Source organism: Salvelinus alpinus, chromosome 2 (assembly GCF_045679555.1).
Source record: "Salvelinus alpinus chromosome 2, SLU_Salpinus.1, whole genome shotgun sequence".
NCBI lineage: Eukaryota > Metazoa > Chordata > Actinopteri > Salmoniformes > Salmonidae > Salvelinus > Salvelinus alpinus.
Window position 1 is genome coordinate 101,904,609 of NC_092087.1, and position 27,370 is coordinate 101,931,978.

Sequence of the window (27,370 nt, forward strand, 5' to 3'; positions counted from 1 at the left end):
TATAATCTTGTGGATTGAACGCTTCTTCAGGAACAACAACACGGCTACTCTTTCAACCAGCTCGGTAGCTTGCTAGCTAATTTAAATGCGAAACATTGACGCTTTAGACCATGTTTATGTACATTAGCTAATCTCAGTGTTTTAAACACAATTCTGTTGACGTTTCTACTGGTTAACTTTAAGCTAATTTGGTTGTTCAATTTGCAAACTTGTTAAAGATTGATACTGAGGTTAGCACTGGGCTAGTCGCTAATGTTAACTAGCTAGCTAACATCCCGGACCATGAGCTCACTAAACTACTCGCCCCTTGCTAAAGAAGAGGAGGTCTACTGGACGGAGAAAGAAGCTCTGGGGCTTAACATTGTCGTCAAAGAAGAAGAAGAAGAGGGTGTTACAGTGAAAGGAGAGAAGTCTCCGTTTGGAGAGGAAGAGGGGATGGAGGCTCTCACAGTGGAAGAGGAGGAGGAAGAAGCTTTCAGAATGAAAAAGGAGGAAGAGGAGAATATCACACTGAAAGAAGAGGATGAGGGTATTACAGTGAAATATGAGAAAGAACATATTGTAGTGAAAGAGGAAGAGGGGATAGAGGCTGTCACAGTGGAAGAGGAGGAGGTAGACATTTTCAGAATGAAAGAGGAGGCAGAGGAGGCTGTGAAAGAGGAGGAGGATGTTGCTGTGAAAAAAAATAAAGAACCTTTAGGAGTGGGAGAGGGGATAGAGGCAGGCAGAGTGGAAGAGGAAGATGTTATAGTGGAAAAAGAGGAAGAACCTTTTAGAGAGGAAGAGGAGGCTGTCTCAATAAAGGTGAAGAAGGAGGTCGTTTTGGGAGTGAAAGAGGAGGAGACAGAAGATCAGATTAACACCAGTGAGTACTGTCTTAAACAGGGGCACAAACTCTGCCATTGTTGAACTAATGTGGGGTTTTAAAATTCAATATTGGTGCATAATTTATACTTAAAAGGAATGCAAAACTCACCCAATTCGTGGAACGACCCTTTTACATTTGCATCACAAAAAATATTTAATAAAATCATGATGGAAGTGGCCATTTTAGGCCCTTTTTAGACATATTCATGCCTCTTGTTAGACCCTATGATTGTAATAGAAGATCATAAGTTTACAATCTGTTTGATGTTCTCGTTCACACAGGAGAGAGACATGACTATTGTGGATCCTCTGGGGAGCCTCAACAACATCCTGATGCTGACGAGGCAGAGAAGAGTCTCTCCAGATCACAACACCAGATGGTACAGCTTGGTCTGGTCTAGCATACAGCTTGCTCTATCCGGGGCTGGTTTTCTGTTAAGCACTTTATGACAACAGTGACATCAGCATCCATAATGGTCTGTGTCCCCTCTTTAGGGTTACCAGGACAACGCTAGCCCTTCCGTCCTCCCGGAGTCCCCGTGTTGTGCCTCTTCTGGTAGCGCCTTACTGCTGGGTATGAAGAGGTTGTCTGTGCTGCTGGTGGACTGCAGGAAAACAACGGGGCTGAGTGGAACTGTGAGAGGAGGAGGAGAGAAGAAAGGATCAGATTTGACTCATCAAAGTAAGTGCTGTAGTTTAGTTTGAACAAATAAAATAGATCTGCCCTCTGGTATCTGTTACCAGGACAACCAGTCTTGAAGGAGTTCCCACATATGCTAAGCACATGTTGGCTACTTTTCCTTCACTCTGCGGTCCAACTCATCCCAAACCTTCTCAATTGGGTTGAGGTCGGTTGATTGTGGAGGCCAGGTCAACTGCTGCAGCACCACATCACTCTCCTAATTGGTCAAATAGCTCTGGGTGGCGGGTGCTCAGACGATGTGGAAGTCCTGGGCTGGCGTTGTTATACATGGTCTGCGGTTGTGAGACCGGTCGGATGTACTGCCAAATTCTCTAAAACAACGTTGGAGGCGGCTTATGGTAGAGAAATTAACATTACATTCTCTGGTAACAGCTCCAGTGGATATTCCTGCAGTCAGCATGCCAATTGCACGCTCCCTCAAAACTTGAGACATCTGTGGCATTGTGTTGTGTGACAAAACTGAACATTTTAGTGGCCTTTTATTGTCCCCAGCACAAGGTGCACCTGCGTAATGATCATGCTGTTTGATCAGCTTCTTGATATGCCACACCTGTCAGGTGAATGGATTATCTTGGCAAAGGAGAAATGTTCACTGACAGGGATGTTATCAAATTTGTGAACCAGATTTGAGAGAAATTATCTTTCATGCGTGTGGAAAAATTCTGGGATGTTTTATTTCAGCTCATGAAACATGGGACCAACACTTTACATATTTATATTTTTGGAACATCTACCCAAAATATTTCATTCTTTTTTTACTTTACTCAAAATATCATGACATTAATGATAGTCAAAATGTTTAAAAAATGTGTGAACTTCTAAATAAATAAAAATTGCCTTTTTTTCCCACCTTTATTTATCCAAGTTCTCATTTACAACTGCGACCTGGCCAAGATACAGCAAAGCAGTGCTACAAATATCTAAGAGGGTGCCCATGGTTACAGATTTAGGGTTGTACCTGGTAGGTTCCTTGATAATTTATGTGAGATTGAGGGCATCTAGCTTAGATTGTAGGACGGCCGGGGTGTTAAGCATATCCCAGTTTAGGTCACCTAACTGTACGAACTCTGAAGATAGATTGGGGGGAAATCAATTCACATATGGTGTCCAGGGCACAGCTGGGGGCTGAGGGGAATCTATAACAAGCGGCAACGGTGAGAGACTTGTTTCTGTCACTTTAACCATACCTACATGTACATACTACCTTAATAAGCCTGACTAACCGGTGTCTGTATATAGCCTTGCTACTGTTATTTTCAAATGTCTTTTTACTGTTATTTTATTTCTTTACTTACCTACACACACATACCTTTTTTTTCGCACTATTGGTTAGAGCCTGTAAGTAAGCATTTCACTCTAAGGTCTACACCTGTTGTATTCGACGCACGTGACAAATAAACTTTGATTTGATTTGATTCTGGAAAGGTGGATTTTTAAAAGTAGAAGCTCTAATTGTTTTTGGCACAGACCTGGATAGTATGACAGAACTCGGCAGTAGATTGTAACTCTGCCCCCTTTGGAAGTTCTATCTTGTCAGAAAATGACACGGCTAGGAGATCAGGGTTGGCGGAGTGTGCTAAAGCAGTGAATAAAACAAATTTAGGGGGGGGGGGCTTCTGATGTTAACATGCATGAAACCAAGGCTTTTACAGTTACAGAAGTCAACAAATGAGAGCGCCTGGGGAATGGGAGTGGGGCTGCAGGTCCTGGGTTAGCCTCTACATCACCAGAGGAGGAGTAGGATAAGTGTATGACTAAAGGCTATAAGAACTGGTCATCTAGTGCGTTCAGAACAGAGAGTAAAAGGAGCAGATTTCTGGGCACGGTAGAATAGATTCAAGGCATAATGTACAGACAAGGGTATGGTAGGATGTGAGTACAGTGGAGGTAAGCCTGGGCATTGAGTGATAATGAGAGAGGTTTTGTCTCTAGAGACACCAGTTAACCCAGGTGAGGTCACTGCATGTGTGCGGGGTGGGAAAAAAGGGCTATCTAAGGCATGTTGGGCGGGGCTGGGGGCTCTACAATGAAATAAAACAATAATAACTAACCTAAACAGCAATAGACAAGGCATATTGACATTAGGGAGAGGCATGTGTAGCCGAGTGATCATAGGGTCCAATGAGCAGCAATAGGTGAGTCAGGGAGCCGTTCGGTAGTCGCTACTACGCTAGGCGAGCTGGAGACACGGTGATTCAGACAGCTAGCGGGCCGGGGCTAGCAGATGGGTCTTCTGCGATGTCGGGCGATTACTGGAGACACGGTGATTCAGACAGCTAGCGGGCAGGGGCTAGCAGATGGGTCTTCGGCGATGTCGGGCGATTACGTCGGCAGACCAGTCGTGATGGATCGGCGGGGCTCCGTGTCGGCAGTAATGGGTCCAGGCCAATTGGCAAAAGAGGTATTGTAGCCCAAGAATTAGCTGGTGGATCACTTTGGCAAGCTGGGAGATGGGCCTAGTTCGAGGCTAGTTCAAGTCTAAGTGGTGCTTGCTTCGGGACAGAGACGTTTGCCAGGAGTAGCTACTCGGATTGCAGCTAGCTAGCTGCGATGTGTAAAGGTTCAAAGCTTGCGGTAGGAATCCGGTGATGTGGTAGAGAAAAAGCAGTCCGATATGCTCTGGGTTGATATCGCGCTGTGCAGACTGGCAGGTATTGACCAGGCTGAAGCTGGCTGGTGTCCGGGTTAATGGTGAAGACCGCTAGCAGTGGCTAACTGACTAGTAGCCAGTAGCTAGTTAGCTGGCTAGCTTCTTATGGGGGTTCCGGTTCTAAAGTATAAAAATAGCAGATCTGTACCACATTGGGTGAGGCGGGTTGCAGGAAAGTTAATTCAGTCCGTAGATGGAAAGTGAGATTAAAATATATACGAAATATATACGAAATGAAAACACTATATATAAATATTTACATGGGACAGGACGGGACAAGACAAAACACACGTCCGACTGCTACGCCATCTTGGAATGTGTCGACCCTATCGACAACGGGGAGATGTTACTGATGTGCTTTGTGTCTGTCTCCAATGTAAAAATGAAACTTCCACACAAAATGACTTCTTTACTTAATTTAGGTTCAAGGAAGTGTGTAGGTCACATTCTGTATCATACAACTATGAAGGTTATATATATATAGAACCACCTGCTGATAGGAATCCAGTCTGTGTCTTCATTGTTCTAGAACTGTCTAGTGTTTTGTGTTCTGACTTATATAACAGAAAGAATAATGAAGTAATGTAAACATATTATCAGTTATTACCAGGAAGCTCTACATCATTTGTTTTAAATTATGAAATGTTTGAAAACTGGCATCAGGATATTGAGGGATGTGATTTGGATTAAACCTCAGCAAGGCAGTTTTATCATGTGGAGATTTCATTCTGGCATCTCTTAAAATTAACACTGTCTTTTGCAGGAGGAAAACCAACCTTGGAGGAACCAAAGACGTCCAAACCAGCAAGACGACACCTCTGCTCCCATTGTGGAAAAAGTTTTAACCAGTTAGTTAGCTTGAAAAGACATGAGAGGGTACACATAAGAACGAAGCCACACCATTGCTCCCAGTGTGGAAAGAGTTTTAAGCGGTTAGACACCCTCAAAGCTCATGAGCGAATACACACAGGGGAGAAGCCATGCCATTGCGCCCAGTGTGGAAAGAGTTTTACCCAATTAGGAAGCCTGAAAGAACACATGAGACTGCACACAGGGGAGAGGCCTTACCACTGCTCCCAGTGTGGAAAGAGTTTTAACCAGTCAGGAAGCCTGAAAGCTCATGAGCGAATACACACAGGGGAGAAGCCGTACCACTGCTCCCATTGTGCAAAGCGTTTTATCCAATTAGGAAGCCTGAAAGAACACATGAGAGTGCACACAGGGGAGAAGCCTTACCACTGCTCCCAGTGTGCCAAGCGTTTTACCCATTTAGGAAACCTGAAAGAACACAAGAGACTGCACACAGGGGAGAAGCCTTACCACTGCTCCCGGTGTTCAAAGCGTTTTACCCATTTAGGAAACCTGAAAGCTCATGAGCGAATACACACAGGGGAGAAGCCTTACCATTGCTCCCACTGTGGAAAGCGTTTTAACTATTCAGGAAAGCTGAAAGAACACATGAGACTGCACACAGGGGAGAAGCCTTACAAATGCTCAGACTGTGGGAAGACATATTACTCATCACAGTCACTTAAACATCATGTGCGAATCCACACAGGAGAGAATAATTAAACGGACCAAACGGTCCCGTGTGGCTCAGTTGGTAGAGCATGGCGCTTGCAACGCCAGGGTTGTGGGTTCATTCCCCACGGGGGGTCCTTTTTTAAACTCTTTGTGTGATTATCTGCATGTCATTCCTCCAGCATTCCTCCAGCACTACAGAAAATCAAGTGATATTTGCATGTAATGCATTTGCTCCATTGTTTAAATTTGCATTGTTGGCCCACTGATGATTTAATGACATGAAAAGGTTCACAGACTCTGTAATGCAAAATGTTAATTGTATGTGTCCACATATCTGCGTATGTGACTAACCTTGTGAAACTGACCTATTATAATCTCCTGTTCCTGGGAGTATCATCCTGTGTTGCAAACCAGCTGCACCTGTGTCCTTGTATGAATAAAGTCCCTCCCAGGAACAGGAAACTATAAAGATATGTGCTCATCACCCAATGCTTCAGGAATTCAGACTGTCTACACTGCGCTGTGTAACTGTTATTCTCTCTGAGCTCAGAAATAAAGAATCTTGGTTTGACTTGGACTCCAGCAGATCCTTATTTTATAATATCCACCACAACTCTCCCACAGATTGCTGTTTATCATTGTCTCAATGAAGAGTTCTTTGTTTTACTTTCCTGGGGTCATTTACAAGCCTCCCACTGGTTGAATAAATGTTGTTTCCACGTCATTTCAACAAAACAAATCCATGTGATGTTAGATCAATGCAGAAAACTGATTGGATTTGTAAAAAGCCGTCAACATCAGGAATCTTTATTTATTTTTCACCCAACTTGTAAGCTAAATCCAATGACAGGTGACATTTTGTGTTGATTTCATGTTGAATTCACGACTCAAAGAAATGTAAATAGAAACTAGATGTTGAACTGACGTCTGTGCCCAGTGGGCTGGTTTGAATAAGTGGCAGGTGTTGGATCAATATCCACCTTAGTAGCTAAGTTTCCGTGCAATTTGCGACAGATTTTCATGTGAATATTCTTAAATATGTACAAAACAATATATGCATTTTCCCACCAGAAATGTTTCTTTCAAACAGACTAATTGCAGACATAAGGCTTTGTGTGACAAATAAAAAAACTTTTGCTGTTAAAATCCCATATACCGTATGAAAAATACAAGTTAAATGGGTTTCCATCACATTTTCAACTTTGAGGGTTTAAAAAGCTGTTATATATAGAAAATGTGCTCTTGTCCCGTGCACTGTAGTCAGCAGCTCACATATACAGTGCTGGTAGGCTACCTACATGATGAGATTATTATGGATAAGAGAGATATTATTTTATTTGTCAAATGGCAACCAAGCATCAATCATCATGTCACCAGAATAAGACCATCAAAATGTATTGGAAAGGAGCATCAAGCTCATCACATGCAGTTTCACCACCCTGTGAAGTTCATAACTTATTTCATCTGTAGCCTAATAAACTGCATGGGTTCCCAAGTCGTAGAGGGAGGACCACACAACATATCATCACGTGACTCCAAGTTAACTGAGATGTGATGGTTATTATATAAATATTTGCACATAAAGGAGTTTCCATCGCCATTTCTCATTCATACATTTTTACTGACACAAAAAGACCCCACCATGTAAAACGAACTAACAAATTGTCTGTCTGCATTAATAAAATTGTACAGGCATATCCTGTTTCCATCAGCCCGGTCATTACTTTTGAAATGGTTGGATCAATATCCACCTTCATGATATGGATGAAGCCTGATTTGGAATGTCTGAGTAGTTCTATATGATGTCATAATACACCCCTCTGATAGTGATACATTTGCTCCATTGTTTCCATGTCAGTTGGTTTCCCACTCTGATGATTTATATCTGACAGAGGGGCTTTAAAGGAATAGTATGGTCACATTTACAGGTTGTGGCTCAGTATTCTTAGTATGATGTGAAAAAAGAACAATCAACTATTTATTGATAATGTATATTCCTATTCAGCTTCTACATCTGCATAGAGGCAAACAGTATCTTAAAGTTGATTAAATATATATATATATAAATTGTACACTTCTATTTTCACAATTTGAATTATTATTCATCAAAAACTATACCAACAATACACTGCAGCTTTGACGTCAAGAAGAGAATGGGCTGATGGGTGGTGGTGCTACTCTATAGGTAAGGCTGTCCAATATGAATGTTCAATACACACAATAGGTTGATCAGTAGCCAGTTAGCTAGCTGCTACAGTCCAATATGAATGTTCAATACACACAATAGGTTGATCGGTAGCCAGTTAGCTAGCAGCTACAGTCCAATATTAATGTTCAATACACACAATAGGTTGACTGTTGACCAATATGAATGTTCATAATGAGGGAAAAATAAAGGTGGGCTCTCCTGTCAACATGGGGCTCCTGCTGCAGGTAGCCTAGCGGTTACTAGTGTTGGGCCAGTAACCGAAAGATCTCTGGTTTGAATCCCAAAGACAACTAGGTGAAAAATCTGTCAATTTGCCCTTGAGGACCGCAGCAGCAGGAGCCTTATGTTTCTCCCATTCTTCTCTGCAGATCCTCTCAAACTCTGTCAGGTTGGATGGGGAGTGTCACTACAAAGCTATTTTCAGGTCTCTCCAGAGATGTTAAATCGGGTTCAAATCCGGGCTCTGGCTGGTCCCCTCAAGGACATTCAGAGACGTCTCCCAAAGCCACTCCTGCATTGTCTTGGCTTTGTGCGTAGGGTCGTTGTCCTATTGGAAGGTTAACCTTTGCCCCAGTCTGAGGTCCTGAGTGCTCTGGAGCAAGTTTTCAAAAATTATCTCTCTGTATTTTGCTCCGTTCATCTTTCCCTCGATCCTGAAGAGTCTCCCAGTCCATGTCGCTGAAAAACATCCCCACAGCATGATGCTGCCAACCCCATGCTTCACCGTAGAAATGGTGCCAGGTTTCCTCCAGACGTGACCCATGGCATTCATCAGACCAGAGAATTTTGTTACTCATGGTCTGATAGTCCTTTAGGTGCCTTTTGGCAAACTCCAATCTGGCTTTCATGTGCCTTTTACTGAGGAGTGGCTTCCGTCTGGCAACTCTACCGTAACGTCCTGCTTGGTGGAGTGATGCAGAGATGGTTGTCCTTCTGGAAGGTTCTCCCATCTCCACAGAGGAGCTCTGTCAGAGTGACCATTGGGTTCTTGGTTACCTCCCTGACCAAGGCCCTTCTCCCCCGATTGTTCAGTTTGGCCGGGCAGCCAGCAGTAGGAAGGGTCTTGGTGGTTTCAAACTTCTTCCTTTTAAGATGATGGGGACCTTCAATGCTGCAGAAATGTTTTGGTCCACTTCCCCAGATCTGTGCCGTGACACAATCCTGTCTCGAGTATATCACATCAAATACAGGCTACTTAAAGTTCATGAGAGAACACACATATGCTCGTACTCTTGTCTCATTTTTACAAAAATAGAATTGTGCTTTTGGTCATGCAATATTTTATTTATATATATATACACTGATCATACCAAACATTTGGAGAGAAATAAAAGTCCTAATATGGACTAGGAACCTCCTCCTTTTCCCTCAGAAGAGTCTCAATTTGTCGGGGCATGAACTCCTCAAAGTGTCCAAAGCCTTCCACAGGGATGCTGGCACATGTTGACTCCAATGCTTCCCACAATTGTGTCATGTTGGCTGGATGTCCTTTGGGTGCAGTCTTCACTCCTCAGAGAAGGATGGTCTTCCCCTTCCTCCTCTGAGGAGCCTCCACTGCACCCAAAGGACATCGAGCCAACATGACATAATTGTGGGAAGGGATTTTCAGTGAGTTTCAGAATAAAATAAATTGGTAAAACATTAATAAATTATAATTTTTGGATAAAACTATACTAAATATAATCACATCAACAAATAATTGAATAAAAAAATAATTGAATAAAACATACTATTTTGCATCCTCCTCTGGGTACATTGACTTCAATACAAAAACCTATGAGGCTCATGGTTCTCAAGGCTTCCATAGACTTAAACAGTAATTATGACAACTTCCGGAGGACATCCTCCAACCTATCAGAGCTCTTTCAGCATGAACCTTCTCCGCTGTGCAATGCGGTTTCCGAGCTGGTCATGGGTGCACCTCAACCCCGCTCAAGGTACTAAACAATATCATAACCGCCAACGAGATGAGACAATACTGTGCAGACGTATTCATGGGTTGACACCCCCCATTGGGTTGTGCCATGGCGAAGATCTTTGTGGGCTATACTCGGCCTTGTCTCAGGATGGTAAGTTGGTGGTTGAAGATATCCCTCTAGTGGTGTGGGGGCTGTGCTTTGGCAAAGTGGGTGGGGTTATATCCTGCCTGTTTGGCCCTGTCCGGGGGTATCATCGGAAGGGGCCACAGTGTCTCCTGACCCCTCCTGTCTCAGCCTCCAGTATTTATGCTGCAGTAGTTTATGTGTCGAGGGGCTGGGGTCAGTCTGTTATATCTGGAGTATTTCTCCTGTCTTATCCGGTGTCCTGTGTGAATTTAAGTATGCTCTCTCTCTTTCTCTCTTTCTTTCTTTCTCTCTCTCGGAGGACCTGAGCCCTAGGACCATGCCTCAGGACTACCTGGCATGATGACTCCTTGCTGTCCCCAGTCCAGCTGGCCGTGCTGCTGCTCCAGTTTCAACTGTTCTGCCTGCGGCTATGGAACCCTGACCTGTTCACCGGAGGTGCTACCTGTCCCAGACCTGCTGTTTTCAACTCTCTAGAGACAAACGTTTCTTAAACAGAAAAAAACGGGATAAACATACCTGAATTTGTCAAATAAAATCAAACTTTATTTGTCAAATGCGCCGAATACAACAAGTGTAGACCTTACAGTGAATTGCTTACTTACAAGCCCTTAACTAACAGTACAGTTCAAGAAGAGTTAAGAAAATGAGCAAATGACCAAAAGTAAAAAATTATAAAAAGTAACGCAATAAAATAACAATAACAAGGCTATATACAGGGGGTACTGGTACCGAGTCAATGTGCGGGGGTACAGGTTAGTCGAGGTAATTTGTACATGTAGGTAGGGGTGAAGTGACATTTCATAGATAATAAACAGCAAGTAGCAGCAGTGTACAAAACAAATGGAGGTGGGGTCAATGTAAATAGTCCAGGTGGCCATTTTATTAATTGTTCAGCAGCCTTATGGCTTATGGGGGTAGAAGCTGTTAAGGAGCCTTTTGGTTCTAGACTTGGTGCTCCGGTACCGCTTGACGTGCGGGAGCAGAGAAAACAGTCTATGACTTGGGTGACTGGAGCATCTGACAATTTTTTGGGCTTTCTTTATAATTGTCCTGGATGGCAGGAAGCTTGGCCCCAGTGATGTTCACTACCCTCTGTAGTGCATTACGGTCAGATGCCGAGCAGTTGCCATACCAGGCGGTAATGCAACCGGTCAGGATGCTCTCGATGGTGCAGCTGTAGGTCTTTTGAGGATCTGGAGACCCATGCCAAATCTTTTCAGTCTCCTGAGGTGGAAAAGTTGTTGTCGTGCCCTCTTCACGACTGTCTCGGTGTGTTTGGACCATGATAATTAGTTGGTGATGTCTTCAAGACTGTCTCTCACCTATAAAACCTATCTCGACCTGTGTGCACTTACGTTCTAAACTTTCATTCATAGGCAATCTCATGATGGGTATAGGGAAAATTCTAGTATCATGTTGTAGCCAAAACCTATTGCTGTTACATTGAACAGGGTGAATGGAATATGAATGACAGTCATCCAATATGCTGTAATAGAATTAAGGCCATGCTCATGAAAAAACAAATCGTCCTGCCTCATCTTAAACACCCCTGTTTGGGTGGTGGATGATTCTTGGTACACATGGGAAACCGTTGAGCTGGAAAACCCCAGCAGCGTTGCAGTTCTTGACACAAACCGGTGCCTGGGACCTACTACCATCCCCCGTTCAAAGACACTTAAATATTTTGTCTTCCCCATTCACCTTCTGAATGGCACACGTACACAAGCCATGTCTCATTTGTCTCAAGGCCTAAAATGCCTTATTTCACCTGTCTCCTCCCCTTCATCTACACTGATTGAAGGGGATTTAACTAGTGACATCAATAAGGGATCATAGCTTCCAGCCCCAGCTAACACACCAGACTCCACTAATCACCTAATCATAATCTTCAGATTAGGATGCAGTTTGATTAATCAGCTGTGTTTGCTAGGGAGGGAGAAAAAGTGTGACACCAATCAGGCCCCCGAGGACTGGAGTTGCCCACCCCTGGTTTACAGGATGATTTGTATCTTAAAGAGTGTAGCTTTAAGGGAATAGTACCGTCACATCTAGATAAAAACGAATGTGAAAAATGTTTATTAAAACACTACCTATTCATAGATGTATGTATTCATCATTTACAATATATCAGCTTATTGTTAAATTATTCGGACGTTTTTTCCAATACAAAAGTGTAGTAACTGTTGTTTCCAAACTGCGTTACCCACTCCAGCCAGCTGATGGCGATGGGCGTCTTTCCGGTGATGCTTCTTGCGTGACGTATAATGGACTGGACGGGACGCTTCTTCAGGAACAACAACGCGGCTACTCTTTCAACCACCTCGGTAGCTTGCTAGCCAACATAAAACTGAAAGATTGACGCTTTAGACCATGTTAATGTACATTAGCTAATCTCAGTGTTGTTAACGCAGTTCAGTTGACGTATCAACTGGTTAACTTTAACCTTATTTGCTTGTTCAATTTGCAAAGTTGTTAAACATTGATACTGAGCCTAGCACTAGGCTAGTCGCTAATTCTAACATCCCAGACCATGAGCTCACTAAACTACTCCTCCCCCGTTAAAGAAGAAGAGGTCTGCTGTATGCAGAAAGAAGCTCTGAGGCTGAACATTGTCGTGAAAGAAGAAGAGGATGTTATAGAGGAAACAGAGGAAGAACCTTTTAGAGAGGAAGAGGATGCTATCTCAGTAGAGGTGAAGAAGGAAGACGTCTTGGGAGTGAAAGTGGAGGAGACAGAATATCAGATTAACACCAGTGAGTACTGTCTTAAACACAGAGTCATACACTCTGCCGTTGTTGAACTAATGTGGGGGTTTTAAGGGGCATTCTACTGAAGTTCTACACTTGAATATGTTATTCAGTACTGTAGGAATTGTTAAAGGGGCCATCTGCCTTTGTTAGTTTTAATCTGCCATTGGTACATATATTTTGGGGACTTTTAAATTAGATTTATTAAATTATCCATGTGGTCTACATTAAAGTGCATCTCATCTAGTATAACAGGCTTTTAAAATGCAATGTTGGAGCATAATTTATACTTAAAATATCAAAGGGATGCAAAAGGCACCCATTTAGTGGAACGACCCTTTAACATTTGCATTTTAGGCTGTTTAGAGAGATTAATGCCTCTTGTAAGACCCTATGATTATAATAGACGGTCGTAAGTTCACTATCTGTTTGATGTTCTCATTCACACAGGAGAGAGACATGACTATTGGGGATCCTCTGGGGAGCCTCAACAACATCCTGATGCTGACGAGGAAGAGAAGAGTCTCTCCAGATCACAACACCAGATGGTACAGCTTGGTCTGGTCTAGTATACAGCTTGCTCTATCGGGGTCTGGGCTGGGTTTCTGTAAAGCACTTTATGTCAACAGTGACATAAGCATCCATAATGATATGTGTCTGTGTCCCCTCTATGGTTACCAGGACAACGCTAGCCCTTCCTCCCTCCCGGAGTCCCCGTGTCATGCCTCTCCCGGTAGCACCTTACTGCTGGGTATGAAGAGGTTGTCTGTGCTGCTGGTGGACTGCAGGAAAACAACGGGGCTGAGTGGAACTGTGAGAGGAGGAGAAGAGAAGAAAGGATCAGATTTGACTCATCAAAGTAAGTGCTGTAGTTTAGTTTGAACAAATACAATAGATCTGGTATCTGTTACCAGGACAACCAGCAGAGTTCTGTTAGTTGACAGGAAGATAGACTGGTGGATATGGATGTTATGAATATCATAACACTGAAAAAGGATTCTGCCAATGAAAAGAGAGAAACAAATAGACCATATTAAACCTTGATGAAAGTTAGCTTTAGAGAGAAAGTTTCAAGATGATCTGATGTAAGGTGCTTGTTTTACAAAACCTTTTCCTAAAAACATGGATGTTACATTGTCTGTCCCAGTCAACCGCCCCTATCTTTACAAGACTCTAGAACACACAAACTAAACTCCAGACACTTCAATGTGGTCTGTATTGCTTCATTAATATCTGATCTACACAACTTGTTAAACAGGCCAATATATATTTTAAAACAAGCTCCTTTTTTTGTCTTGACCTCCGTCTCTGTAATGGACAAAGTTCATTTCATTTCCTACTTTAACAGGTCAAATAAAGCCTGAACTCCAACATATAGACCTTACAGAAGATGGTTTCATTTTGAAATGACTAACTTTATTAATAAAATGTGTAACTGATGCTAACAGTTGAAATTCCTCCACTGTCCCTGTCCCCATACCAGGCTCAAACCAGTGATCCTCTGCTTCTCAACACACGTGACCGCTCTCCTTGAGAATAAACTCTATTCAGAGTTCTAGAGCCACACACTCACTATAGCACAATAATTACTATAGCACAGTGTATTTAACAGATGGTGAGATCAGAAACAAATCAGCCCCTTTGTTTGCTCTGTTTCAGAGCTACTCTGCCTTCTGACGAAGGAAAGCCTTTTCAACTATAAATGTATATTTGGCTGCCATTTAGGCTGCAACAACTATACAGTGGAACACCCCCTGATCTGTTGTTTTATGAAGGGTCACCTACGCCCAGTACCCAAACAGCTAGTCCCATCCTGGGATTTTTATATTTTGCTTGAGGCCATTTCTGCTGTTGGAGCCGCTGGAAAGAATAGAAATTAGATTTATCTTGTTTAAAACTGCTTTACTTCAGCCATTATATCCGTATAATGAGTTACACCCCCATACCTTCATGAGGTTCTATAGTAGCAAGGATCTGACACCTCCGGAGGGCTTGACTGCTCAATCCACCAGAGGAATGGCTACAACATAGGCATTGTTCAAAGGCATTGTCAAGTTGTCTAGGTGTTCTAATTATTTCAGCTCTGCCCAAACTTGAAAACGGCTTGCTCAACCCGTGAAGAATGCAAAGGGACAACTCAATTCCTTTCCAGTGTTTTATTATGGTTTTGATGCCATTTGTTGAATATGTTGAAACAGTTGATTTGTTGAATAGAGTAGTTGAATGACAGAGGAATAAGGAATAGGGAATAGGAGTAGGAGTAGGAATAGGTTGATAACCTTAAACAGAGAATAAACATGCATTATTTTACACTAAACAATGCATGACACAGCAACAAAGCATGGCTTTGAATAAAGTAACAGTTTAAACAATTTAATCTAGCACTTCTAGCAATTACTTCTGCAGTCAGAAAATATCCACAACAAAAGTCACCACTACCAGAGTTAAACATGTAAATTGTGCTAAGCACTGGATGCAACATAATAAATAATTCCAAACATTACATACCAGTTGCGTCTTTAGGGTTGAACAATGAGCTGTGTGTATGTTGAGGACCAAACATTTTATACCCATGCTTATCTGCCAGGTGCGCATGTAAAAGTAGTCCCTCCAGAAATCCTGGCTCAATTTTTTAGTTCCACCTGTGTTTTTGGGTTATCTGCCCTCTTGAGGCCTGGAGTTCTTTAAAGGAAGAGCTGCCATTGTGCTCATGTTTTGAGTGTTCTGTTTTTTGACGCAACAGGCATCTTTCAAGAGATCTGTAATGCAGCATGTTGTGGTGATGTACCTTCATGAGGTTCTACTGACTGGACATCACTACACATACGGTGAGTAGAGTGTGGACCTCTGAGGGATGATCCTGTCTAGACTTGGCATCAGAGAGGGTATGAGCTCTGTAGTAGTTGACTATATCCCCAAAGTGAGAGACTAACGAGTCACTGAAATAGAACTGAAGGTTCCCTAACAGAACCCTGATTCTATGATATTCACCAGGTTACCTAACAGAACCCTGATTCTATGATATTCACCAGGTTACCTAACAGAACCCTGATTCTATGATATTCACCAGGTTACCTAACAGAACCCTGATTCTATGATATTCACCAGGTTACCTAACAGAACCCTGATTCTATGATATTCACCAAGTTACCTAACAGACCCCTGATTCTATGATATTCACCAGGTTACCTAACAGAACCCTGATTCTATGATATTCACCAGGTTACCTAACAGAACCCTGATTCTATGATATTCACCAGGTTACCTAACAGAACCCTGATTCTATGATATTCACCAGGTTACCTAACAGAACCGTGATTCTATGATATTCACCAGGTTACCTAACAGAAGCGTGATTCTATGATATTCACCAGGTTACCTAACAGAACCGTGATTCTATGATATTCACCAGGTTACCTAACAGAACCCTGATTCTATGATATTCACCAGGTTACCTAACAGAACCCTGATTCTATGATATTCACCAGGTTACCTAACAGAACCCTGATTCTATGATATTCACCAGGTTACCTAACAGAACCCTGATTCTATGATATTCACCAGGTTACCTAATAGAACCCTGATTCTATGATATTCACCAGGTTACCTAACAGAACCCTGATTCTATGATATTCACCAGGTTACCTAACAGAACCCTGATTCTATGATATTCACCAGGTTACCTTTCACACATGGAAGACGGGAGCGACTATGTCCCTGATATAGGAAGTGGTCTGCTATTGGCCGTTGCTATCGGAGAGGACAGTGCCTCCTGAAAGTATTCAGACCCCTTGACTTTTTCCACATTTTGTTACATTACAGCCTTTTTCTAAAAACACAATACCAAACATTTTTGTTTGATAATTTTGCTAATTTATCAAAAAATACAAAACTGAAATATTACATTTACTTAAGTATTCAGACCCTATACTCAGAACTCTGTTCAAGCAGCAGGTTCTGCTCTGGAGCAGGTTTTCATCAAAGATCTCTCTTAAAGGAGGACTGTAGCATCTAATGATGAAACATTATGGAGTCATAAAGGAGGACTGTAGCATCTAATGATGAAACATTATGGAGTCTTAAAGGAGGACTGTAGCATCTAATGATGAAACATTATGGAGTCTTAAAGGAGGACTGGGATGGGAAAGGAAAGGGGATATCTAGTCAGTCACAACTGAATCCATTCACCCTAAATGTGTCTTCCGCATTGAACCCAACCCCTCTGAATCAGAGTGGTGCGGGGGCTGCCTTAATCGACGTCCACGTTATCGGCGCCCGGGGAGCAGTTGTTGGGGGTTAACTGCCTTGCTCAAGGGTAGAACGGCAGCTTTTTTCTACCTTGGGGGGGCGTGCGGATTCGAACCAGCGACTTCTCGCTTAATGGCCCAACATTCTTAATCTCTAGCCTACAAATGTCACAAATGTTCCAACTTCAATTCATTATTTTTCAATGATGCAGATTCCCGGAGAATTGCCCTAAAGGCGGTTACGCCCACATCTGACCCGAGGGCCATAAGAGACCCATAAGAGCGGCAGTTCGGGGCAAGGCTAGGGTTCAAATAAGCATAGCTGACAAATGCACTCAAATGTATATTTCTCTCGTGTACTTTCTCTTTTTCTCTCTTTTAAATCCCCATTTTGGGGAACACGCGTCAGAGTGTGTTGGCCCGTTGTACTAAGTTCTAATCAACAGCCTAGACTGTGTTTTTGTTTATGCGTATCTTCTATTATCATTTTAGCTTTCTAGTAAATAAATAGTCAACTAAAATTGGTGTGGTACGAACTCATTGGTGGGACTCGGGTTTGTGCAGATTCCCGGATTATGCGACGTTCAGAATGAGACTGTAGAGGAAATTGATTAATTAGCGACTGTTGTCAAATCGATATTCTGATATTCTTTGAGGTAATTTGGGAAATAGAAACTCAATAAAACTAATTTTCCCCATGGTGCCCAGGTTAATGAGTTAATAATTGTCTGATTCATTTAATCACGCAATTATAAACCGTTAATCATTCGATGAGCAGCAGTCGTCACATTAACTAATACAACGTCACGACATATTGGCACCCCGTGGGAGGCATCGAAGATAAAACTATGGCCGCACTTTTGGGTTAATTCCATACCAATTGTGTAGCAAGATACATATATACCATTAATAGCTATAGGCAGGACTGGTGTGGGAGAAGCGTGTGTGTGTCGTTCCATTTCACCCAGATACTGGTCGGGAGAGAACCACCCCTGTGGTACATCTGACGAATGTCAGTGTGTCGGAGGGTCTACTGAATGCTACGAGCTAGGGCATATGTACCAGCCGATGTAGACATTCTGAGAATAATACTAGTGGCCCAACTAGTAGGTCGCTTTCAGGAGTGATCTGACTCGGTCATAAGCAATTCCTAGAGCAGAGGACATATGAGCCAGCCATTACGGAAATTTGAGTAGGTATATTCGTTTGACCGAAGCGAAGCCATTATCTTTCTACCTCTCGCATTTGGTAACGTGAAGAGTTTAAGGGTTGAACGTGAGACGTCACCTAGTAAACCCGTTCCCTTGTTGGGGGGAACTTCCCTTGCGCGGCGAAGTGGAAGGAAAGCTAAGCATTGCGCCAGATGCTAAGCTAAGAAAGGGGAGCAGCCATTTTTGTTTCCCCCTTTGTTCATAGTGAATTCCCGCGCCGGGCGGGAATCATGTGAGATCTCAGCTTGCGCTATCAGTAACCTCTGGCGAAGAATCGCCAGTCATTTTTCATGAAATAATTCAGGTTACGCTGTAGGATATCAAACCAGTCTCAACTGATTGGATATCATTGTCTCATTCAATTTAATACATACTGTAACGACCCGGTATTGTGTTCTGTGTTTGTGGGTGTGTTATGGTTCTCCTGGCTACTAGCAGGGGTTAAATATGTCAGGACAGATGGAAAGGTTGGGGGGGTATGATGGGTAATCCCGCGGGGTTTGGAAATGCATCAATAGGGATTACTGTCTCATCTTTCTTTCTTTTCTGTTCGGGGCCTTGATCAGTTCCTATGAGAGTGACCCTTAACTCGACATGGTAACATTGTGTACGTTCGGCATTTAGCGGCGTGGGCTGTGGCCGGAACAATAGCCCAGTTTAGGAATAAACCTGTGTTCTGACCTGCACACCTAGAGTCCGTCTCTTTTCCCTTTATGACCCAGCCGGGTCATTACAATACATTAAATTGCTACACTACCTTTCCAGGTTGGTTATTGGAATAATACACACACTAATGTCTTCTAACCAATGAGATGGTTAAACTTTTCCACATGAACTTAGATATAACAACTATTTCAGGTTAATTAAAGCTAATACCTTTAGCATATACAGGGTTGACAAATCATTCAAATTGATTAATAGATTAAATCCGTTTTACCAGTTCAATGGTGTTTAAGGAGACCTTTTAACAGCATTGTGAAATTCCACCTTCACTGATACCTTGGCGATTTTAGCTTGTGTTAATAGAGACCTCCGGTGGTGAAGAATCGGCAATAATTACTTTAAAATAATTCAGGTTACGCTGTATGATATCAAACCAGTCTCAACTGATTGGATATCATTGTCTCATTCAATTTAATACATACATTAAATTGATACACTACCTTTCCAGGTTGGTTATTGGAATAATACACAAACTAATGTCTTCTAACCAATGAGACATAGTTAAACTTTTCAACGTTAACTTAGCGATAGCAACTCTTTCAGGTGAATTAAAGTTAAAATTCCCAAATAGCCTATACAGGTTAGATTTATCATTAAAACCGATTTAATCAATCAAATCTGTTTTGGCAAGTTCAGTAATAACCAACTCGCATTACTGACTCAGTCTTGATGATTCATTGACATTTACAAACTGAGTTAAATCGTGTTTGCAGCCTCCAACTCAAAAACCCAAATATTACGTAAAGTGAAATAACTGATCATTATAACAACGAGCAATCCATCAAATGTGTTTCCACCCATTCCCCCTCTAATCAGTGGACCTTCACCCACGGAAAGATTGATCACTGACCTCAGCAACGATGCAAATCCTAACTATGCCGAGGGGCTGAAAATGTTAGATAAGCGAGAAAAATGCAGACATTGTGACAGACGCTCTCCAAAATAGACCATCAGGCGGAGGCCTTGTGAAGGTTCTCTCCAGTTTAGCCCTCAACTATGGCCACCAGCAGAGATGGACAGTGCACCAGTACCTCAGTGGCCACCAGCAGAGATGGACAGTGCACCAGTACCTCAGTGCCCAGCAGCAGAGATGGACAGTGCACCAGTACCTCAGTGGCCACCAGCAGAGATGGACAGTGCACCAGTACCTCAGTGGCCACCAGCAGAGATGGACAGTGCACCAGTACCTCAGTGCCCACCAGCAGAGATGGACAGTGCACCAGTACCTCAGTGCCCACCAGCAGAGATGGACAGTGCACCAGTACCTCAGTGCCCACCAGCAGAGATGGACAGTGCACCAGTACCTCAGTGCCCACCAGCAGAGATGGACAGTGCACCAGTACCTCAGTGCCCAGCAGCAGAGATGGACAGTGCACCAGTACCTCAGTGCCCACCAGCAGAGATGGACAGTGCACCAGTACCTCAGTGGCCACCAGCAGAGATGGACAGTGCACCAGTACCTCAGTACCCACCAGCAGAGATGGACAGTGCACCAGTACCTCAGTGCCCAGCAGCAGAGATGGACAGTGCACCAGTACCTCAGTGCCCAGCAGCAGAGATGGACAGTGCACCAGTACCTCAGTGCCCAGCAGCAGAGATGGACAGTGCACCAGTACCTCAGTGCCCACCAGCAGAGATGGACAGTGCACCAGTACCTCAGTGCCCAGCAGCAGAGATGGACAGTGCACCAGTACCTCAGTGCCCACCAGCAGAGATGGACAGTGCACCAGTACCTCAGTGGCCACCAGCAGAGATGGACATTGCACCAGTACCTCAGTGCCCACCAGCAGAGATGGACAGTGCACCAGTACCTCAGTGCCCACCAGAGATGGACAGTGCACCAGTACCTCAGTGCACAGCAGCAGAGATGGACAGTGCACCAGTACCTCAGTGCCCAGCAGCAGAGATGGACAGTGCACCAGTACCTCAGTGCCCAGCAGCAGAGATGGACAGTGCACCAGTACCTCAGTGCCCACCAGCAGAGATGGACAGTGCACCAGTACCTCAGTGCCCACCAGCAGAGATGGACAGTGCACCAGTACCTCAGTGCCCACCAGCAGAGATGGACAGTGCACCAGTACCTCAGTGCCCAGCAGCAGAGATGGACAGTGCACCAGTACCTCAGTGCCGACCAGCAGAGATGGACAGTGCACCAGTACCTCAGTGCCCACCAGCAGAGATGGACAGTGCACCAGTACCTCAGTGCCCAGCAGAGATGGACAGTGCACCAGTACCTCAGTGCCCACCAGCAGAGATGGACAGTGCACCAGTACCTCAGTGCCCACCAGCAGAGATGGACAGTGCACCAGTACCTCAGTGCCCACCAGCAGAGATGGACAGTGCACCAGTACCTCAGTGCAGAGCAGCAGAGATGGACAGTGCACCAGTACCTCAGTGCAGAGCAGCAGAGATGGACAGTGCACCAGTACCTCAGTGCCCACCAGCAGAGATGGACAGTGCACCAGTACCTCAGTGGCCACCAGCAGAGATGGACAGTGCACCAGTACCTCAGTGCCCACCAGCAGAGATGGACAGTGCACCAGTACCTCAGTGCACAGCAGCAGAGATGGACAGTGCACCAGTACCTCAGTGCCCAGCAGCAGAGATGGACAGTGCACCAGTACCTCAGTGCCCAGCAGCAGAGATGGACAGTGTACCAGTACCTCAGTGCCCAGCAGCAGAGATGGACAGTGCACCAGTACCTCAGTGCCCACCAGCAGAGATGGACAGTGCACCAGTACCTCAGTGCCCACCAGCAGAGATGGACAGTGCACCAGTACCTCAGTGCCCAGCAGCAGAGATGGACAGTGCACCAGTACCTCAGTGCCCAGCAGCAGAGATGGACAGTGCACCAGTACCTCAGTGCCCAGCAGCAGAGATGGACAGTGCACCAGTACCTCTGAGTCCGCCATGATGATTCCGGGAAGAACCACAGAGGTTTCTGTAAGTCTGAACCTGGTGCCCGGATACCGGGTGGAAGGCACCACTGCGTTCTTCCAACCCTCTCCGCAACTATTCGACTTGGGGCTAACTATCAATGGCAACCCGCTGTTGGAATTGACCACTAGATCCACTTACCCCCTGGTACAAAATCTGACTCAAGCGGATATTTCCATTCCTCGGCACACTCAGCTAGGAACATTGATCGAATACTTCTTCCATGATTTTGAACTGGTTGTTCCCATGATTGGGCCTCTTCCATCCTCCCTAGACCTAGATGGCGAGGGAGGTACGCTGTTTACTTGTCTGTCAAAGGCATTCGCAGTAACCCCCATATTGCCACTTGACGACACATCAACGTTCAGGCTGGATGTCGATTCTGACATCTGTTCTAAAACCAACCGGTAAATTGTGTCTTACCGTTGACTATAGACAACTCAACAAACTGGTTCCGTTGTCTCGTTGGCCAATGACACAGCTCGACCCAATGTTGAAAATCTGTGAACGTCTAAATAAGAAATTGGGCCATTTAAACAGCATGTGTCGAACCCTTTCGACAACGGGGAGATTTTACTGATGTGCTTTGTGTCTTCGACGTAAAAATAAGTTTTGGACTTCCACTTAAAATTAGTTATTTACTTATTTTATGTTTAAGGAAGTGTGTAAAGTTGTGGCCAAACGTTTTGAGAATGACACAAATATGAATTTTCACAGTCTGCTGCCTCAGTTTGTATGATGGCAATTTGCATATACTCCAGAATGTTATGAATAGTGATCAGATGAGTTGTAATTAATTGCAAAGTCCCTCTTTGCCATGCAAATGAACTGAATCCCCCCCAAAACTGGAAGCTTCAAAAGGAGGGTGGTGCTTGGAATCATTGTTCTTCCTCTGTCACCCATGGTTACCTGCAAGGAAACACGTGCCGTCATCATTGCTTTGCACAAAAAAGGCTTCACAGGCAAGGATATTGCTGCCAGTAAGATTGCACCTAAATCAACCATTTATCAGATCATCAAGAACTTTAAGGAGAGCGGTTCAATTGTTGTGAAGAAGGCTTCAGAGCGGTTTAATTGTTGTGAAGAAGGCTTCAGGGAACCCAAGAAAGTCCAGCAAGCGCCAGGACCGTCTCCTAAAGTTGATTCAGCAGCGGGATCAGGGCACCACCAGTACAGAGCTTGCTCAGGAATGGCAGCAGGCAGGTGTGAGTGCATCTGCACACAGACTGATATTCTGCAAAGGGTACAGGGATTGGACTGCTGAGGACTGGGGTAAAGTCATTTTCTCTGATGAATCCCCTTTTCGATTGTTTGGGGCATCTGGAAAAAAGCTTGTCCGGAGAAGACAAGGTGAGCGCTTCCATCAGTCCTGTGTCATGACAACGGTAAAGCATCCTGACACCATTCATGTGTGGGGTTGCTTTCAGCCAAGAGTGTGGGCTCACTCACAATGTTGCCTAAGAACACAGCCATGAATAAGGAATGCCACCAACAAATCCTCCGAGAGCAACTTCTCCCAACCATCCAGTAACAGTTCGGTGACGAACAATGTCTTTTCCAGCATGATGGAGCACCTTGCCATAAGGCAAACGTGATAAGTGGCTCGGGGAACAAAACATCAATATTTTGGGTCCATGGCCAGGAATCTCCCCAGACCTTAATCCCATTGAGAACTTGTGGTCAATCCTCAAGAGGCGGGTGGACAAACAAAACCCCACAAATTCTGACAAACTCCAAGCATTGATTATGCAAGAATGGGCTGCCATCAGTCAGGATGTTTTAGCCCAGAAGTTAATTGACACCAGGGTGGATTGCAGAGGTCTTGAAAAAGATGGTCAACACTGCAAATATTGACTCTTTGCATCAACTTCATGTCATTGCCAATAAAAGCCTTTGACACTTATGAAATGCTTGTAATTATACTTCAGTATTTCATAGTAACATCTGACAAAAATATCTGAAGACACTGAAGCAGCAAACTTTGTGGAAATTAATATTTGTGTCATTCTCAAAACTTTTGGCCACGACTGTAGGTCGCATTCTGTATCATACAGCTATGAAAGTTATATATTTAGAACCACCTGCTCGATTGGAATTAAGCGACATCTGTGTCTTGAGTGTCCAAGAACGGTTTAGTTTTTTGTGTTCTGACTTGTAAAACAGAATGAATAAATAAACATAAACATAAATAAACAACATAAACACATGTAAACATTATCAGTAATTACCAGGAAACTCTACAACATTTGTTTTAAAATCACACTAAGATTGTTAAAACTGGCCTTAGCTTATTGAGCGATCTGATTAGGATTTACCCTCGTAGCAAGGCCTATTTATCATGTGGAGGTTTCATTCAGATCTCTTTTTTTAAAAACACACTGTCTTTGGCAGGAGAAAGACCAGACTCAGAGGAACCAGAGCCAGGGACGTCCAAACCAACAAGAAGACCTGTACCGACATGAGAGAATACACACAGGGGAGAAATCTTACCACTGCTTGCAGTGTGGAAAGAGTTTTAACCAGTCAGGGGATCTGAAAAAACATGAGAGAATACACACAGGGGAGAAGCCTTACCACTGCTCCCAGTGTGGAAAGAGTTTTAACCATTTAAGGATCCTGAAAGTTCATGAGATAATACACACAGGGGAGAAGCCTTACCAATGCTCCCAGTGTGGAAAGTTTTTCAACCAGTCAGGTCATCTGAAAAATCACGAGAGAATACACACAGGGGAGAAGCCTTACCACTGCTCCCAGTGTGGAAAGAGTTTTAACCATTTAAGGACCCTGAAAGTTCATGAGATAATACACACAGGGGAGAAGCCTTACCACTGCTCCCAGTGTGGCAAGTGTTTTAACCAGTTAGGGAACCTGAAACAACACAAGAGAATACACACAGGGGAGAAGCCTTACCAATGCTCCCAGTGTGGAAAGTTTTTCAGCCAGTCAGGGGATCTGAAAAAACACGAGACAATACACACAGTGGAGAAGCCTTACCACTGCTCCCAGTGTGGAAAGTGTTTCAGCCGGTCAGGGCATCTGAAAGAACATGAGATAATACACACAGGGGAGAAGCCTTACCACTGCTCCCAGTGTGGCAAGTGTTTTAACCGGTCAGGGAACCTGAAAAAACACGAGAGAATACACACAGGGGAGAAGCCTTACCACTGCTCCCAGTCTGGAAAGAGTTTTAACCAATTAAACAACCTGAAAGAACACATGAGACTGCACATAGAGGAGAAGGCTTACAAAAGCTCAGACTGTGGGAAACCATATGAAATTGCTTCTTCCAATTATTGATAAACATGTACCTGTTAAGAAACTGACTGTTAGAACTGTTAAGGCTCCATGGATTGATGAGGAATTTAAAAACTGTATGTTTGAAAGAGTTGGGGCAAAAGGAGTGGCTAATAAGTCTGGCTGCACATCTGGCTGGCAAATGGAGAAATGATGTGACCAAACTCAACAAAATAATACACTTTATTAGGAAGCCAAGATCAATGATATAAAGAATTATGGAAAAAAAACTTGTAAAAAATCATAATGAAAGAAAAGCAGTGCAAGTATTACATTTTGTAAAATTGTTATCGATCAATAATGACATTGACAACTTAGGTGGGAAGCTACTGAGGACAGTAGCTGACTCTATAGCCACTCCTAACTGTCATATTTTTAATCTGGGCCTAGAGGAAAGTCTTTGTCCTCAGGCCTGGAGGAAAGCCAAAGTAATTCCACTACCCAAGAGTGGTAAACACGGTCTTTACTGGTTCTAACAGCAGACCTATAAGCTTGCTGCCAGCTCTTAGCAAACTGTTGGGAAAATTTGTGTTTGACCAAATACAATGATATTTCTCTGTAAACAAATGAAAAACAGACTTTCAGCATGCTTATAGAGAAGGGCACTCAACATGTGCTGCACTGACACAAATGACTGATGATTGGTTGAGAGAAATTGATAACAAGAAGATTGTGGGAGCTCTATTGTTAGATTTCAATGCAGCCTTTGATATTATTGACCATAACCTGTTGTTTAAGAATGTCTGTGCTATGGCTTTTCAACCTCTGCCATAATGTGGATTCAGAGCTATCTATCTACTAGAACTCAGAGGGGTTTTAATGGAAGCTTCTCTAATGTCAAACATATAAAGTGTAATGTACCTCAGGGCAGCTCTCTAGGCCCTCTACTCTTTTCTATTCTTACCAATGACCTGCCACTGGCATTAAACAAAGCATGTGTGTCCATGTATGCTGATGATTCAACCATATAAGCATCAGCAACCACAGCTAATGAAGTCACTGAAACACTTAAAACCTGTTAGGGCTGCAAGCCCGAGGTCGGTACACTTATGACAACATCCAGCTCAAGTGCAGGGCGCGAAATTCAAAATCTATTTTTTTAAAATATTTAACTTTCACACATTAACAAGTCCAATACAGCATTTGAAAGATAAACATCTTGTGAATCCAGCCAACATGTCCGATTTTTTAAATGTATTACAGCAAAAACACCACGTATATTTATGTTAGCTCACCACCAAATACAAAAGAGGACAGACATTTTTCACAGCACCGGTAGCATGCAGGTAGCATGCACAAAGCCAACCTAACTAACCTAGAACCAACCTAACTAACCTAGAAACAACTCCCTCAGATGACAGTCCTATAACATGTTACACAATAAATCTATGTTTTGTTCAAAAAATGTGCATATTTGAGCTATAAATCAGTTTTACATTACTGCTACCATCATAGCTACAGTCAGAAATAGCACGGGAGTAGCCAGAGTAAATACAGACACCAACGTCAACTACCTAATTACACATCATAAAACATTTTAGAAAAATATATGGTGGATAGCAAATGAAAGACAAAGATCTTGTGAATATAGCCAATATTTCCGATTTTTAAAATGTTTTACAGCGAAAACACCACGTATATTTATGTTAGCTCACCACCAAATACAAAAGACAGACAGACATTTTTCACAGCACCGGTAGCATGCAGGTACCATGCACAAAGCCAACCTAACTAACCTAGAACCAACCTATCTAACCTAGAAACAACTCCCTCAGATGACAGTCCTATAACATGTTACACAATAAATCTATGTTTTCTTCGAAAAATGTGCATATTTGAGCTATAAATCAGTTTTACATTACTGCTACCATCATAGCTACCATCATAGCTACAGTCAGAAATAGCACGGGAGTAGCCAGAGTAAATACAGACACCAACGTCAACTACCTAATTACTCATCATAAAACATTTCAGAGAAATATATGGTGGATAGCAAATGAAAGACAAAGATCTTGTGAATACAGCCAATATTTCCGATTTTTGAAGTGTTTTACAGCGAAAACACAATATATCGTTATATTAGCTTACTACAATAGCTATCACACAACAGCATTGATTCAAGGCAAACGGTAGCGATAGCACAGTTCGACAGATATATGAAATAGCATCCCAAATTGGGTCCTTATCTTTGT

The 27,370-nt window shown here is 43.3% G+C and overlaps 2 protein-coding genes across 7 annotated transcripts in view; one reads left to right on the plus strand and one right to left on the minus strand.

Annotated features, from left to right (window-relative positions):
• LOC139546780 (zinc finger protein 271-like) lies at window positions 1-26,185 on the plus strand. Of its 2 annotated transcripts, XM_071355566.1 has the most exons (5): window positions 1-865; window positions 1,150-1,247; window positions 1,363-1,549; window positions 4,984-5,760; window positions 24,343-26,185. In XM_071355566.1, the coding sequence occupies exons 1-5, from the start codon at window positions 283-285 to the stop codon at window positions 25,179-25,181; spliced, it is 2,484 nt and encodes an 827-aa protein (XP_071211667.1). In that variant the 5' UTR covers window positions 1-282; the 3' UTR covers window positions 25,182-26,185. The 2 variants fall into 2 exon arrangements, with proteins under 2 accessions (XP_071211667.1, XP_071211659.1); XM_071355558.1 differs by lacking the exon at window positions 24,343-26,185 and having other exon boundaries at window positions 3-865; window positions 1,372-1,549; window positions 4,984-6,666.
• Window positions 1-27,370, minus strand: part of LOC139546469 (piggyBac transposable element-derived protein 4-like) — a 226,838-nt gene that overhangs the window by 66,129 nt on the left and 133,339 nt on the right. The gene's annotated exons all lie outside the window — the stretch shown is intronic.